Source organism: Jaculus jaculus, chromosome 10 (genome assembly GCF_020740685.1).
Source record: "Jaculus jaculus isolate mJacJac1 chromosome 10, mJacJac1.mat.Y.cur, whole genome shotgun sequence".
NCBI lineage: Eukaryota > Metazoa > Chordata > Mammalia > Rodentia > Dipodidae > Jaculus > Jaculus jaculus.
The window spans coordinates 99,949,656-99,965,530 of NC_059111.1; the positions used below are offsets into that span (position 1 = coordinate 99,949,656).

The following is a 15,875-nucleotide window of genomic DNA, read 5'->3' on the forward strand; positions in this document are numbered from 1 at the left end:
CAGCAGTTAATAGCACTTGCTTGCAAAGCCTGCCAGCCTGGGCTCAATTCCCCAGCACACATGTGTAGCCAGACAGGCATTTGTCTGCAGAGAGAGACCCCAGCATGACCCCACACACACACACACATGCACACACACACATATACAAATGAATGAACTTTTTTAAAACAAGTTTGCCAATTTTATTTGGAAGGTAGTAAAAAATCTTGATTATTTTTTAAGCTTAGTGATAAGTGTATGTGAAAGTAAGTATGTTAGCTTCTCTACTTCTGCCCATGACTGAGAATGTCCATAATAAAAAGTGAAATCTATCATTACAGACTCACTGTTACTGTTACAGGATGCAATGATGTGGACAGATGTGCATGTGTGTGTATGCAGGTGCTGAATAGTCCTTATCTTTTAGAGGGATGGACTGGACTGTCTATGAGTGAAATGGTATGATGTCTGAGATTTACTGTAAGCTAATGAAAGGAGTAAATTTGGCAGTATATAGGTAGCAAGTCTAAGAATTGATAGTTACTGAAATCATATAGCAAGTACAGTGGGGTTCATTCAAACATTCTGTGTACCCTTCTAAATGCTTGTGTCTTTTTTTCCATACTTACACAATTTGTTTGAATTAAATAATAAAGCCAGGAGTAGTAACCTATGCCTACAGTCTCAGCTACTCAGAAGGCTGAGTCACAAGGATCACTTAAGACCAGGAATTTAAGACCAAACTGAGAACACAGAAAGACTCTGTCAATAAATAAATAAATTTTAAAGTAATGCTCAATGTAAAAGGATACTTTGAAAAATGAAATTCTACTTACAAATGGAAACATCATGCTCAGTTGTCTCACCTGTTTGAACTTGGAACCTGGACTCGGGCACGAGGAAAGATGGTCTCACTGACAGGATTAAAGGAGTTTGGTCACGCACAAGTTTGCTATTGATGAGGACATTAATGACTGAGATTGCCGTGTAAACAAAAGGGCCAGATGTTACCAGAAAAGTGAAGTCAGTGAACAGTTCATAAACCTAGGGAAATAAGATGTAAAAAAAAAAAAAAAAAGGCAATTCAAGCTTAAAGGAAGTGGAGAGAATAATAATGACACATGTATGTAAGATGTATGATGAAAATCATTGTTTTGTAGGCTAGCCTAAAAATTAACTTATAAACAAATAAGTAAATAAATCAGCAGTTTAAATGAAAGGGTAAGTGCTTCAAAGATAATCAAGATTTTATTTTACGTATCCATTTTATAATCTTCCAACCTTCTCAAAAACAGCATAGGATTATAAAAGCAGTAAGCAAGAATAGCCAGTAATGTGAACTTAACAAGGAATTATAGGAAATTCAAGATGCTTGCTGTGTTTAAGGTACACAGAAAACAGTACTCCTTTCTTTGAATATCACTGTCCAAGATAAGCATAAGGGAAACCACCTATACAATTTCAACATTTATAGCAGCCAAATTAAAAACAAATCACAGGAGCAGGTGAAATTAACCTTAAATATATTTCACTCAATATCTGAAACATCATTCCAATGTGTACTCAATACAAAAAAAAATTATTAGCAGGCTGGAGAGATGGCTCATCAGTTAAGGCATTTTCCTACAAAGCCTAAGGGCCCAGGTTTGATTTCCCAGTACTCACATAAAGCCAGATACACATGGTGGCGCATGCATCTGGAGTTTGTTTGCAGTGGCTAGAGGCCCTGACACACCCATATTCTCTCTCTCTCTCCCCCAAATAAGAACTAAATAAAATATTCTTTAAAAGCATTTAAAAAAATATTACTGACACAGTCTATATTCCTTTTTTGACGATAGTTATGAAATGTGTGCATTTCGCAGTGGTGGAACACCTCAGTGTTCAGCCCATTCCACCTCCCACACCTCGGCTCATGGGTCTGGTTAGGCATAGGTCTAGCCTTCAGCCTGGCTCCATGAGCTCATCTGGGAAAGGAACACCACCACAGGGTGTAGTTTAAACAATATGGAAATCTACCTCCATGCCACTGAATTACAGAAAGATGCATACGCACTCACTCTAAAACTTAACACTCAAATCCAAGTCCTTTCTTCAAGTACGTCAAGGAAAGCAAAATTGTCAAGGCCATTTCACCAAAGCTGCCTCTGGCCCTGGAGCCTCTTTTCCAATTCTGCCAACACATCCATCCACATCCCTCCACACCCCCCACCCCCCCCCCACACACAGCATACTAAAAACCTCACCCCGGGTGGCATCACGCGGCACCTCCCAGATGAAATGAGCAGACATGCAGAGGATGGGCAGACAGAATCGGAAGGGAGGAGGGGGGACAGGGGCCAAGCAGGGCTCCATGCTGTTTCCAACCTGCTGTCACACCCAGACTGCGTGGTAGCCAGTGGCCTCCCAAGCCCAGGGACTCACCTTCAGCTCTACCACACGGTTGAAGTGAATCCTCAACACCTCCTTGATGGACGTGATGATGTACTCCTGCACGGCTCTTCGGGCCAGCACTACAAATTCAAGCCAACCACCAGACACATTTCAGTGCTCTCGTCAGGAAGAACGGTGTCACAGATCCGGACCCCTGGGCTATGCCAGGGCGGGCTAGCGGTTCTCTAAACTGATTTTGCCAAGTAAGGCCCAGACTAAGAACAGAGTGGGAAGTTCTAAACTGCTGCTAACTTCTACGAGAAACAGAGAAGCAGTGCCTGGCACCAGCCCAAGATGATTAGCAGGTGCTCTCTGCCCCGGATGGGTATCAGGATGCAACGCCTGTGACCCAGCCAGGGGACTCGGAGCTTCCAGTGCCCATTTTCTTCTTAACAAGGACCGGGTTGTCTCCAGCCTAGTGGCAAAGCATAAGGTTTTAAAAGCTCCCAGAAGTACCATTTCTTTTCTTTCCTTCCTTCCTTCCTGCCTGCCTTCCTTCCTTCCTTCCTTCCTTTCTTTTTCTTTCTTTCTTTCTTTTTTCAAGGTAGGTCTCACTGTAGCCCAGGCTGACCTGGAATTGACCATGTAGTCTCAGGGTGGCCTCAAACTTCCAGCAACCCTCCTACCTCTGCCTCCCCAGTGCTGGGATTAAAGGTGTGCGCCACCACGCCCGTCCTAAAAGTACCATTTCTAAATGCCTTACGATATCACTCTACCAAGCTCTAGGACCTCTTCCTTCCCAGAAAGGACCCCCACCAGAAGTATTCAGAGCAGCAGCAGGGGAGTGTCTATCACTAGTAATAGAGAGGGAAAGGTTTTCATAATCTCCCTGTGTTGAAATTTTACGTAGGAAATAAAATATTTCTTTTTTTTTTAATTTTATTTATTTATTTGAGAGCAACAGACACAGAGAGAAAGACAGATAGAGGGAGAGAGAGAGAATGGGCGCGCCAGGGCTTCCAGCCTCTGCAAACGAACTCCAGACGCGTGCGCCCCCTTGTGCATCTGGCTAACGTGGGACCTGGGGAACCGAGCCTCGAACCGGGGTCCTTAGGCTTCACAGGCAAGCGCTTAACCGCTAAGCCATCTCTCCAGCCCCTAAAATATTTCTTATATTGAAGTCTAGTTGTCGGGTTTTTCTCACATCTCAAGTCTCATTTAAAAATCTGTACTAAGTACGCCTGGTGCCCAAGTGTTTTAGAAAGTTCACCAACCTTCTCCCAGTATTTTTCTTTCCCCTTCCACCAACTTCTCATAATGTAGAATTAGAATGCATTTGATGGTAATACTCATTTTTTCATTTCCTCATCTTCTTAATCTTTAAAATTTGGGAATCATGCCACATTCGTCATTTGTTTTAAATATATATATATATTTATTTACAGCTGAGGAGATGGCCCAGGGAATAAAGTGCTCCCTGCTCAAGGTTCGATCTCCGCACCCCACGTGAAAAGAGCCAGGAGCCTCGGTGGGCCTCAGCACTTCCACCACACCGACACCACGGGCGATGTGTGAGGCAGGGGCAGAATCTCCCAGAAACACTGTGGCGAGCACAGCAAAGAGACGGAAAGTCTGCCTCAAATGAAACAGAAGGGCAAGGACCGACCCAAAAACTGTCCTCTGACCTCCACATGCACACAATGGCACGCACACATGCACACACACGAAGGGCACAGACACAAACTCACGCACACACGCAAGGTTCAAGTTGCATCTGATTGCTTCTCAATTGAATAAGTGACCTGGAAGCTAACGAAGTAGGAAATGTCAAATCTTTAGTTCACGAGGTCGTTACAATGAACTCATGGTTCTGGACCACACTTCTGATAAGACCAGTGGCTGACTCAACACAGCCTGCTAGACTTCAGTGGACCAGCCTATGTCAGGTATGTTAAACAGAAGGACAAAATGGTTAGGAAAGAAAGGGGGAAGAAGAGAAAGACAGACGCCTTGGTTAAGGAAGGAAATGAAGAGAGAGGGAATAGGAAGAGGAGGAAGGAAGGAAGGAAGGCTCTCAAGAACTAAACTGAGGAAAAGCAGAGGCAGAATGGACAGCCAGAAACAGAACCGCCTGATTTCCTTACATAATAACCCACATCTCCCATTCCCTAATCTGATGTCTAGCCAAGTGGGATGTCCTCTCCACTTGGAGGACGCCTGTCATCTCCAGATGACAATATTCCTACTCTTTGGCATGAGACTCCAACCTTAACCATCCACACTCAGCATTTTTATAACAGAGCCCAGAACACATGGCCCAGTGCCTATCCTAGCAGGCTCTACAACCATGCTGGATTCATCTGTATGTCCCTTGTCTCTTCTAGAAACACCTCACACATTCTAAGTGCCCAGTGGCTGTTGTGGTTTGAATGTAAAATGCCCCCCATAGGATTATGAGCTTGACTGAACACTTGGTCCCTGCTTGGGGTACCACTTGGGAAGGTCGTGAAACCCTTAGGAAGTGGAGCTTGGGAGTGGGCTTTGAGGTTTTGTAGCCTGGCCCCACTTCTTGCTTGCCTCCTCATTCCTGCCTCACAATGAGAGCTCTGCTCTTGCTCTTGCCAATATGTTTTTCCCAGCCATAGAACTTCCTTGAAACCAGGAGTCTCATTAAACCTCCCTTCCTATGTTACTTCATGTCCAGCATTTGTTAAGAGCCATGGGAAAGTAATTGGTATATGAAGTGGGGCCAGTGCTGTGATAAACCTAGCCATGTGGTTCTTAGCCTTTCAGAACTTGTTGGTGAGTGAATGTGGAAGAGTCTGAAACTTCTGGCTAGGGAAGTCTTGTAGGGAAGCCTCCCAGTGCTGTAAGCAGAGCTCAATGGACCAATCTGGTGGGAGTATGAAAGGCCAGAATGTCAAGAGTAGTGTGGATAATGGAGGTCCAGCTCATGAAGTTTCAGAACAGAACAAGGGCTCTTCCAAGAACTGGAATACAGGAAACTCATATAATATTCTAGCAAAGAAACTGGCTGCATTCTGCCTATGTCCTGAGACTTTAGTGAGGCAACTGAAAAGTAAAAGGACACATGTTTTTGGTGGAGGAAATATCAAAGGCAGAATAGCAATGAGTCTGTGGCATGGCTTCTCTTAGATGCTCTTACTCAGATCTGAAGTGAAAAGAGGGCAAAACACAGGGCAGAAAAAAATTTTTTTAAAAAAACATGACATTTAGCAAGGAAAGAAATGTGAGCAAGTTTAAATTCTAAATAAGCAGAGTCCAGCCTAACTGTACTCAAAACATAATTAAGAGACTGCCCTGAGTCTCAGATAAGACTATTTAGACTTTTGTGAGCAAGTGCATTTAAACCCTAAGCCATCTTCCTAGCCTGACTCATGATGGGATTGTTGAAAATTATGGGGACTCTCAAAGCTGGATCGAATACATTTTGTATCATGAAACCCAATGGAAGCCAGGGAAAAACTATTGTGTTTTGAATGTAAAAATGTCTCTCACAAACTCATGTGTTCGAACACTTGCTGTCCTAATGGTGGCACTGATTGAGAAAGTTGTGACACCTTCAGGAGGTGCCTTGTTGGAAGTGGGTCACTGGGGGCAAGCCTTGAGGTTTTGTAGCCTGGCCATTTCCTGCTCACCCTCTGCTTCCTGCTTGCTGATGTAACAATGGCTTCCCACTCCCGTCACCACACCTTCCCCACCATGAAACTTCCACTAAGCCAAAAATAAACCTCTTCTTTCCCTAAGTTGTCCGCAGCAAGGAGAACGTAACTGATGCTATGGTTAGTTATACTATGAAGCACAAAGGTTTCCTTTGGGAGTGGACGCGGTGACGTCCCTGCCACTTGCACCTGGCTGGAGGGTGGTGGTGCTGCCGCAGTGAGATGAGGCTCCGTGGCCCACCTCACCACACAGGGAGAGATACACCAAGCCAGCTCTTCCCTCCCTTCCTTGCTTCCATTTTTCCCCTGTCCCTCTCCCTCCTTGTCTTCCCCACTCCACTTCTTCCCCATTGACCCTGATGTTTTCCTTCTTCATTTCTGTTCCCCACCCCACCAACATGGACACCCATAGCCGGGCTCCTGGTCAACATTAAACTGGAGAGGACCACATGCTAGTAGCTCATGAGACACCATGCCCATCTATTCCTCTTCTTTTTTTTTATTTTTTTAAGGTAGGGTGTCACTCTAGCCCAGGCTGACCTGGAATTCACTATGTAGTCTCAGGATGGCCTCAAACTCTCAGTGGTCCTACCTCTGCCTCCCGAGTGCACCACCGCCTGGCTCACAGCTCTTACTCAATGAAAAACAGACCTGATCAAGCTGACCACAGTCACTGGCCCTTATCTTTGAGATAGCCACCTTATGCAGGCATGGCCTTGGATGGACCATAGCTTGATGCAGCTAGCATAGCCAAACACATTAGAGACAGTGAGGCGTGAGTGGCTACCAACCAAGGCTATAGACTGAGGAGAAGATCAAAGCATGACTAAATTCAGAGAGCAGTTTTGTTCACTTGATTTTTCTTTCCTCAGGATCCAAGTAATGCAGGAATACACAAAAACAAAAGAAAGAATAGTAAATTACTAAGTAAATGTGAGTCACCCTTACACAACTGCCCAACTCACTGCTTGAACTAACAACCAAGAATGTGTTTTGTTTCAACCAGGTCAGCTATGTATACAGTGGAGTGTGAGTTCTAAGTGCAAAGGCCCCAACCAGGAGAACTCATTTAAAGCTTTGATCTTTTCTTATTGCAACTACTAAGTAATTATCTAATATTGTGTGGGAATTTCCCAGGTACAAGGCACTGGGCTATCTTATTTACTTGATGCATTTAAATCCTTACTATAACCTAAGTGAGCTAGTTAGTACCCAATCTTCCTCATTTAACAGTGTGGAAGCAGATTAAGAGGCTAAGTATCTGGAGAGCTGGCAGAGGTGGTGTGATAGTTAAGGTGTGGTCAACTTGATCTGTTTAGTAATCCACAGAAATCCCTTTGGGGGGGGGGGGTCTCTGAAGTTGTTTCCAGGAAGGACTAACTGAAGGAGGAAGTTCTTCCCCCAGAGTGGGAGCCCTTTCCCTAGAGCAGGCGCTCCTCTCAGAGGGGGACTTTATATAAGGAAGCTCTGGGTGAAAAGAGCCCCCTCCTTCCTCCCACTTGGCTGCCAGAGCTGCTTGCTGCCTTCCGGCATGGACTGAAGACCCCCGTGGATCCAAACCCAGCGGCTCCTCAGGGAGCCTCCAGGCCTTCAGTGCTGGATCAGGACTGCAGAGGCATCTGGGCACGTGGAACTGAGCAGCTATGGGGTTCCTTGATTCTCAGGCCTGCCACTGCTATTGGACTACCGCAAGCTAATCCAGTAAATCCCCCTTTTAATATAATTCATTCGCGCGGTTCTGTTCCTCTGCAGAACCCTAATACAGGTGGGCAGAGGAGGAAGCACCCCACCCTAAGGCTATGGGAATCCAACATCTACACTCATAACCACAAGGGTGTGTCTCGTAAACACTGTGTGCTAGCACCTTAAGGAGATCCCCTGCCTCAGAGAGGTGCCCCAAAGCAGGGCCTTACCAGTTGTGATCAAATAGGCATCAGGAACTGTAATATCACACACATACGGCGGCTTGGCTGTGGCCAGTGCTGGAGTATGCACTGTGGCTTCGAGAGTAGAGGTGGTCACAGGCCCAAGGGACGGCAGGGGGGGGGCTGAACTGTCCCCCTGGGGGCTCTGACTCGTAGGCTCGCTGTGCAGAGCAGAGTCCACTGTATCCCCGGGGGCTGTGGTGATGTTGGACAGGCTTGGTTCGGGGGAGGTGCCCGGTTCAGGGGAGGTGCTTGGTGGTGAATCTGTGGGTGTGAACGCTGGGCCGACGACGGGCACTGTGGGAAAAGGTGAAGGGCTCACCTCGGAAACAAGTGAGGATGCTGGTGACAGATACGAGTCAGAGATCAACTCTGCACTGGTGGGAATGAGACTGGAGCACGTGGGTAAGACAAACGTGCGGCCACCCGGGGAACTGACCCTGCCATCGGAAGGTGTCAGAGTCAAGGACGGAGGAGAAGACGACGCCGTGAAAGTGGGCGTCCGGTGGAAAACAGCCGATAGCGACACGAACTGAGTCCCAGAAGTTGTGACACCAAGGGTGGGCTCAGAGCTGGAGGGCACCAGTGTGGTGACTGAGGGTTTGTGGGGAATGAGTGAAAACTCAGAGGTGGAGGTAGTTTCAGAGAAATCTGAGGTAAGATGAACACCAGAACCTACTGGTGAACCCGTCAGTGCTTCGGTGATCTTGAGAAAACCAGAGGAGCTTGGGAGGGGGGACACTTCAGAGCGACTCGATAAAAAAGCGACAGTTTTTAAAGAAAAGTCTGAACTTGGCTGGAACTGAGAAAACTCAAGGTTGGTAGAAGCAGGTACAGAAAGCTGAGGGGATGGCATATGGGCAGAGCTGGGCAATGCGAATGTCTCAAGCAAGGTGGAGAAGGACCAAGACCCAAAAGCTGATGGGTCACTTGACGTCGCAGACGGAGAAGCAAGATCCTCCGAAGGCGAAGGGGCCGGGCTGCTGAAATCCAGGGGTGGAGTCGAGTAAAAGCTTGATGAGAAGTCCGAAAGACTTCCAGACACGTGTTGCCAAAAGCTGGCAGACCCTTGGGCAGAGAAAGTTGTGGGCTCTCCCGAGGAAGCCCAGCTGTGTGAGGTGGGAAGAGCTGGGTCTGCGGCAGGAAGGGATGGGGTGCTGTTGTCTGCCGTGGCAGAGAGAGACGAGTCAGGGAGGACGCTGGGGACGACCGAGGGAAAGGGAAACACAGCAGTCACATTCAATGGTGTCACTGGAGTCTCGGCGACAGAGGAGAAGCCGACATCAGGATGGAGTGACCCCGGTGTGGAGAGATGGCTGTGGGAAGGGGACACCTGGGTGGTGGTGACGCTGTTTGTACCCATCCCGGCTGACAGGCCGGGGCTAGCTTCCCACCAACCCACAGATCTGGAAGACAGGGGGACAACAGGTCTGGAAGGGAAAAGCGTGTTGAACACTTGATAATCTTCCTCGAGTTCAGAGGGGTCAGCGCCCACACTACTCCATGAAGCAGGTGTGCTCATCTCCGCTGAGGCCGCAGACATGGTCTCGGGCCCATCTCCTGAGCCCACATCTTTCTCTGAGAAGCTTCTGGAAGGAAGCTGCTGAGGCGATGACACGGCGGCGCACGACGCACACCAGGTGTACGGTCTCGGGACCCGGCTGTGGCCGGCGAGACTGGGGAGCACGGGAGCGCCGGGCGATTCTGATGCTTCGCTGGCCTTGCCGGGAAGGAAGGTGCTATATGAGCCACCAGCTGACTGGGTGGCAAAAGATCCAAACGCAAGAGGGGTTGAAAGCCATGCAGGAGGGGTGCTGCTGAAAACAGGGTCTGTAGGTGACACAGTGACAGTGGAGTATATTCTTGAAGAGACCGTTTCTGCTGGAGGTTGACTCCAAGCGGCGGTGCCCTCCGGGTATCTGTCTGTGCTTACTGCCAAGACATCCACTAGAGGCTGTGAGACCTCCCCCGAGAGGACAGATGACGCCTGAGGCACTGGAGGCCAGGAGCTAAAAAGGAGGGTTTCGATGTCCTCTGTTAAGGAAGCTGCAATCTCTGGCAGAGTGCTGTTTGATAACGGGCTGTGAGTTTCCGTAGGATAAAGCACCAAACTCCTGCTGGCCGTTGGAATGACGCCCTTGGAGGTGAGAAAAGATGACCAGAAAGTGCTGAAATGAATGAGGGACTCGGCGTAGGCGGTTGGCCACGGCGCTGCGTGTTGCCAGGCTGACGTCACTTCTTCGTCTCGCAGAGAGACGGTGGGCAACGGTGGCGTCAGCTCGGGCTCAGGCACCTGTCGGGGTGGGTCTGGTGGGCCGCGTGGGATGTACCGCGTGGGAGACACCACCCGGGACACCGCCCAGTGGGCATCTGGTAAGAAGTTGTCCATCTCGTCGTCGTCGACGGCCACCTCGTTGCTCGTCACGGGCCCATAGCTGACCACAAAGACGCTGTGCTCATCTGTGCTTTGGGTCTGTTGGGGGTTGTTTGAAATGGCCGGATGGAGAGTCGTGGCAGACGGAGAGGATGTGACGGGGAGAGACCCGCTTGGCCGGGACCCTGGAGCAGTCTCTGATAAAGCCACGTGCACAGTGCTGTGTGCCATCCTTGTCTCTAGCAGGGGCTCCGCGGAGTACGAAGGGGGGCTGCGCTGTCCCAGAGAGAGCTGGTCTAACGAGAGAAGAGAGCAAGGCCGAGTTAGCGCACGCCAGGCAAGTCAGACTGCGCACGTTCTCTTTCAGGGGTCACACATGCATCCACCCGACAAACCCCCATTCCCTGCAAATACTCACGATGCCCGGGAGTTCGACAGAGAGCTGGTAGCCAGACATTGCCAAAATTAGCATCGGAACAGTATGTGAAAATATCCATAAGCTCAAGCACCTTTATCTAAACTTGCATGTGCATATACACATTTACACACTGTGGTGGTTTGATTCAGGTGTCCCCCATAAACTTAGGGGGTCCCCAGCTGATGGCAATTTGGGAATTGCATCCTCCTGGAGGCAGCGTAATTGTTGGGTGCTGCAGCCAGTTTCCTCTTGCCAGAGTTTGGCACACTCTCCTGTTGCTGTTGTCCACCTGATATTGGCCAGAGAGTGATGTCCACCCTCTGCTCATGGCAACATTTTCCCCTGCCATCGTGGAGCATCCCCTCAAGTCTGTAAGCCAAAATAAACCCTTTCTTCCCACAAGCTGTTCTTGACCGGGTGTTTTCTGCCAACAACGTGAACCTAACTGCAACACATACATTTCCCATGCTTTATAACAGTACGCAATCATCCCCACAGAACCATGGGATATAGGAAATGGAGGGGTCCTTGGGAATGCATCTATGTTCTCTCCCTTATCACCAGAGAAATGGGAGGTTAGAGAAGGTCAACAAGTCGACAAGAAATTGCCCACATTAAGCTGCTTTGATGCTAAAGTCTCTGTGCTTTCTCTTGGGGGAGAAGAGCTGGCTCTGAAGAGAAATGAACAGAAGAGCTCCTGACAGCGCCACTCACTGCCCTGATGAGCAAATCCGTTTCCCAGCTTCGCTCTCAGTCAGCTTCTGAGCCTCCCACATATAGGCCCCAGACCTCCCCTGACCTACTCCGAGGCCTTTGCAACTACACTTGGCAAATAAACATCCTATAGATCCCCAAAAATCAAATCCTCTCTGTTCATGAAGACTTACACACATGCCTATACATGTTCACCACATGCGCATACAAAATGAACACACGATTTAAAAAAAAAATTGTCTCATAATGACACTGTTAAGCATTTACAATCTTCTGTATAATCTGGTTCTGCTTTTTAATTAATTAATTAATTTTCTATTTATTTATTTATTTATTTGTAAGCAGAGAGAAAGAAGAGAGAGAGAATGGGCACGCCAGGTCCTCTAGCCACTGCAAATGAAGTCCAGATGCATGTGTCACTTTGTGCCTCTGGCTTTATGTGGGTCCTGGGGAAGTGAACCAGGGTTTTGAGGCTTTGCAGGCAAGTGCCTTAACCACTGAGCCATCTCTCCAGCCCCTCTAAGTGCTTTCATGACTTAACTTACCACAGTAAAAGCACATGAGAATGGCATGATACCTATCAGGGCCACAGTAAAATAGTTCATTTCTCTTGAAAAACTGGAAAGTCACACGTTTTAAAAGTTACATATGGATTCTTTCCAAGTGTGTAGCACACACATGTGAAAGTTTTCCTAAGGATAAATCATTTTATGTGTCTGTTTTGTAACTCAGCTATGATATAATTTGCTTGAAAATGTAAAAGCTGAACAGGGAATGAGAGCTCTTCCAAACTGAATCAGAAGCAATTCACAAGGGAACTGGAAGACTGCAAGAGATAAAATGCAAAGAAAAGCAATGCTTAGCAGCTAATTTATGAACAGTGCTGATGCAAATTATAATGAAATCAGCCCAGTCTTCAGAGGACAGGAAATAGGAAAGGCAATGTGGTCAAAAAGACAAAAAAAAAAAAAGATAAAAATTTCCACTGATGGCTGGGCGTGATGGCGCAAGCTTTTAATCCCAGCACTCAGGAAGCAGAGGTAGGAGGATCACTATGAGTTTGAGGCCACTTGATACTACACAGTGAATTCCAGGTCAGCCTGGGCTAGAGCAAGACCCTACCTCTAAAAAAAAAAAAAAAAAAAAAAAGTCCCCTGACCAGGAAAACACAGGTACAAAAAAACTTCAACTTAAGAAAGGTGTGCCAACCTGTGATGCTTTTCATCTGCCTGCCAAGCCTGGGGGAGAAACAGCAGCTGCAATGCCATGGGGAACAACTATAGTTAATTCAGGAAGAGGTTAGAAAGCCCAGGTGAGGCTCTCTTGACATAAAAGGCACCAGGGACTCTCATTTCAAACCCTGGGGATCCACTTCCAAGCTGTAAAGGCTTAGATCCCAGGAGTGAAAGGTTTTTCTCTCTGGTGACGGAGAGAAGGAAAGGGCAAGGGTGAGGCGGGGGCTTCTGGGCCAGTGACATGCCGGCCAGGGACGCAGGAGTTTTGTGGGAAATGCAGACGCTGTCCAGTAGCTCTGCAGCAGGCTCCTCTCCCAACTGACCCAGGTCTGCAACCTCCTTCCAAGAAGCCAGTGTTGAGAGGCTTTCTCTCCTCATGCCTTCACAACACATTGGCGGGGTGCCCACCTTGGCTGGACCATGCTAGATGTCTCAGCCCAAGAACTGAACCCATGCCCTTACCACCACACCAGGCTTCTTCCCACTCATTAAAATAATAATAATTGGGCTGGAGAGGTGGCTTAGCACTTAAGGCACTTGCCTGAAAAGCCAAAGGATCCAGGTTCAATTGCCTAGACCCACATAAGCCAGATGCACAAGGTGGCACGTGTGTCTGGAGTTCATTTGCAGTGACTGGATGCTCTGGCACATCCATTCTCTCTCTCTCTTCCTCTCTCCCTCTCTTCCTCTTTCATCTCTCTCAAATAAATAAAAATAAATCCAAAATGAAAAATAGAGCCGGAGAGATGGCTTAGCAGTCAAGGCGCTTACCTGCAAAGCCTAAGAACTCATGTTCACACCTCCAGGTCTCAGGGAGCCAGATGCAGTGATACAAGCATGCAACGTTGCACATGCGCCACAAGGGGGCGCACACATCTGGCATTCATTCACAGCAGGCTGAAGGTCCTGGCATGCCCATTTTCTCTCTCTCCCTCTCTCTCTCTCCCTCTTCCTCCCTCTATCTCAAACATACTTTTAAAAAAGTTAAATAAGCCAATGACAAAGATGTCCAACTGTCTGAGAGTCTTACAAGTCAGATCATGTACTGTTTTTCTTTTGTGGTTTTGTTGGCATGTGTACATGTGGGGGAGTGTGCGCATGTGCCCATATGTGTGCCTGGGTGCACAGGTGTACAAGTGTGCATGTGTGTGGAGGACAGAGGTCCGTGTCGGTGTCTTCTTCACATTATTATAATAATTATTATTATTGGTTATTTATTTTGGTTCTACTGCGGCAGGTCTCACTCCACCCCAGGTTGATCTGGAGTTTACTCTGTAGCACTAGGCTGTCCTCACACTCACAGAGATCCTCTTGCCTCAGCCTCCCAAGTGCTGGGACTGACAGTGCTGGGATTTCAATAAGACGCCACCACACCCAGCACTGTTACATGGGTGCTGGGGATCCAAACTCAGGTATTACCGCTGAGCCATCTCCCGGCCCCTGTGGTGCCGTGACGTGGTTTTCTAAGTCACAGTCTCTGGGACTCTTCACTCACTCCAGCAGTCACTCATGGAATCATGGGCTTTTCAAGCTAAACGGATCCCTTTAAGGCCCTAGTCAATTCCTTCCTTCCAAAAATGAGGCTCAAAGGGTTTACAATGGCTTGCTCAAAATGCCCCTGGTGAGGGCAGGGGCAAACAGCTTAGCCCAAAAAGGCTGAGTCACATGCTCTATGGTGGATAGAAAGCTCTTCACCCCACAGCATATTCTGCTACATCAGTCCGTATTGTTAAAATTGACAATTTTTTTTTAAATAATTAGTAAATTGAAGAACATGCCAGATTGTTATGCTCTGAGTTTGGAGTATTTGTTAAACTCGGTTACTGAAACAAAGTCAAGGGCTTGAGCCTGTGAGTTCTCCCCCCTCCCCCCACCCCACCTCCTGGAGAGTGCCTGGCTGCAGATCTAGGTGCTGGAAGATAGCTTCTGAGCTCTGGAGACTGGAATAGCAGAGTCACAGTCTCAAAAGACCTTCAATCCAAACAGAAGCTATTTTTGCTTCTTTGCTAAACTGTGGAGTTTTCAAAACATGAGTCATCTCAACTCACTGTAGATATCCAGTCTACAAAACAAGATTCACCCCCCCCCAAGAACTCACTAGAAATATCCAGTTTACAAAACAAGACACCACCCTTTAGAACTCACTGTAGACACTCAGTTTACATAACAAGATCTCTCCCACCCCATAGCACTCACAGGAAAATCCAGTCTACAAAACAAGACCCCCATGTAACTCACTGTAGACATCCAGCCTACAAAACAAGATCTCCCCCCCCCACCCCCTGCCATAGAACTCAGTGGAAACATCCAGGTTATAAAACAAGACCCCCCCCCCAACAGAACCCACTGTAGATATCCGGTCTACAAAACACCCCACACACACAAAATTTCAAAGTTTAAAAACAAAAGAGTTAGATAATTAAACTGTGGCTTAAGTTGGCAAATCTTTAGCAACTTTGATTTTTCTAGTTCTCGGAATGTTTTAAGGATATTTATTGCTGTTAATAAAACCAGCCTTCTCTTACTCCTTACCTTTCATCCTTCTTCCTAGCCTTTCTCCACCTCTAAATGTCCACCAACACCTTCTACCAGATTCCTCTTTCCTCTACCTAGTACTAGTGAGTATCAGTACCAGGTAGATAAGAAATACCATTATATATACACACAATACTGTAGAGATAAGCATGTATGTCCATTATATATACACACAATACTGTAGAGATAAGCATGTATGTCCATTATATAGTTAGTTTAAAAAAAAACACCTGAGTACCCGCAATACAGTTTAAGAAAAGCAATGTGATCCTTACTCTGAATGTCTCTGGTATGCTCCTCACCCACTTTCTTCCTGTCTCATGGAGGTAACTATTTCTTATATTTCTCATATCCTATTCTTTATAATCTTACATATGTATTTATTTATGTCTTCAAACTTTCGAAGTGGAATTGCATATCATATATTCTACTACAACTTATTTTTTTGCTGTCCATTGTTTTTAAGAGTTAGCCCTTTTTATTCTTTGCACATAGCTATAATCCTTATATTTTCATTTATCGATCTATCTATCATGAGTAGACCAAAATTCATTTGCTCTGTCTACTGTGGGTAGATAGTTGGACTGTCACCAGTTTTTTGTTATGACCAACACTGCTGATAGGAATTTGCCTGCCCAT

The 15,875-nt window shown here is 47.0% G+C and overlaps 1 protein-coding gene across 1 annotated transcript in view; it reads right to left on the reverse strand.

Annotated features, from left to right (window-relative positions):
• The window catches only part of Kiaa1549 (KIAA1549 ortholog), a 157,063-nt gene that overhangs the window by 78,931 nt on the left and 62,257 nt on the right, over positions 1-15,875 (reverse strand). The window contains exons 2-4 of the mRNA XM_045160547.1: positions 7,949-10,630; positions 2,404-2,492; positions 846-1,023 (exon numbers count right to left, since the gene is read on the reverse strand). Coding sequence (XP_045016482.1) covers positions 846-1,023; positions 2,404-2,492; positions 7,949-10,630 — 2,949 coding nt within the window. The remainder of the gene's footprint in view (positions 1-845; positions 1,024-2,403; positions 2,493-7,948; positions 10,631-15,875) is intronic.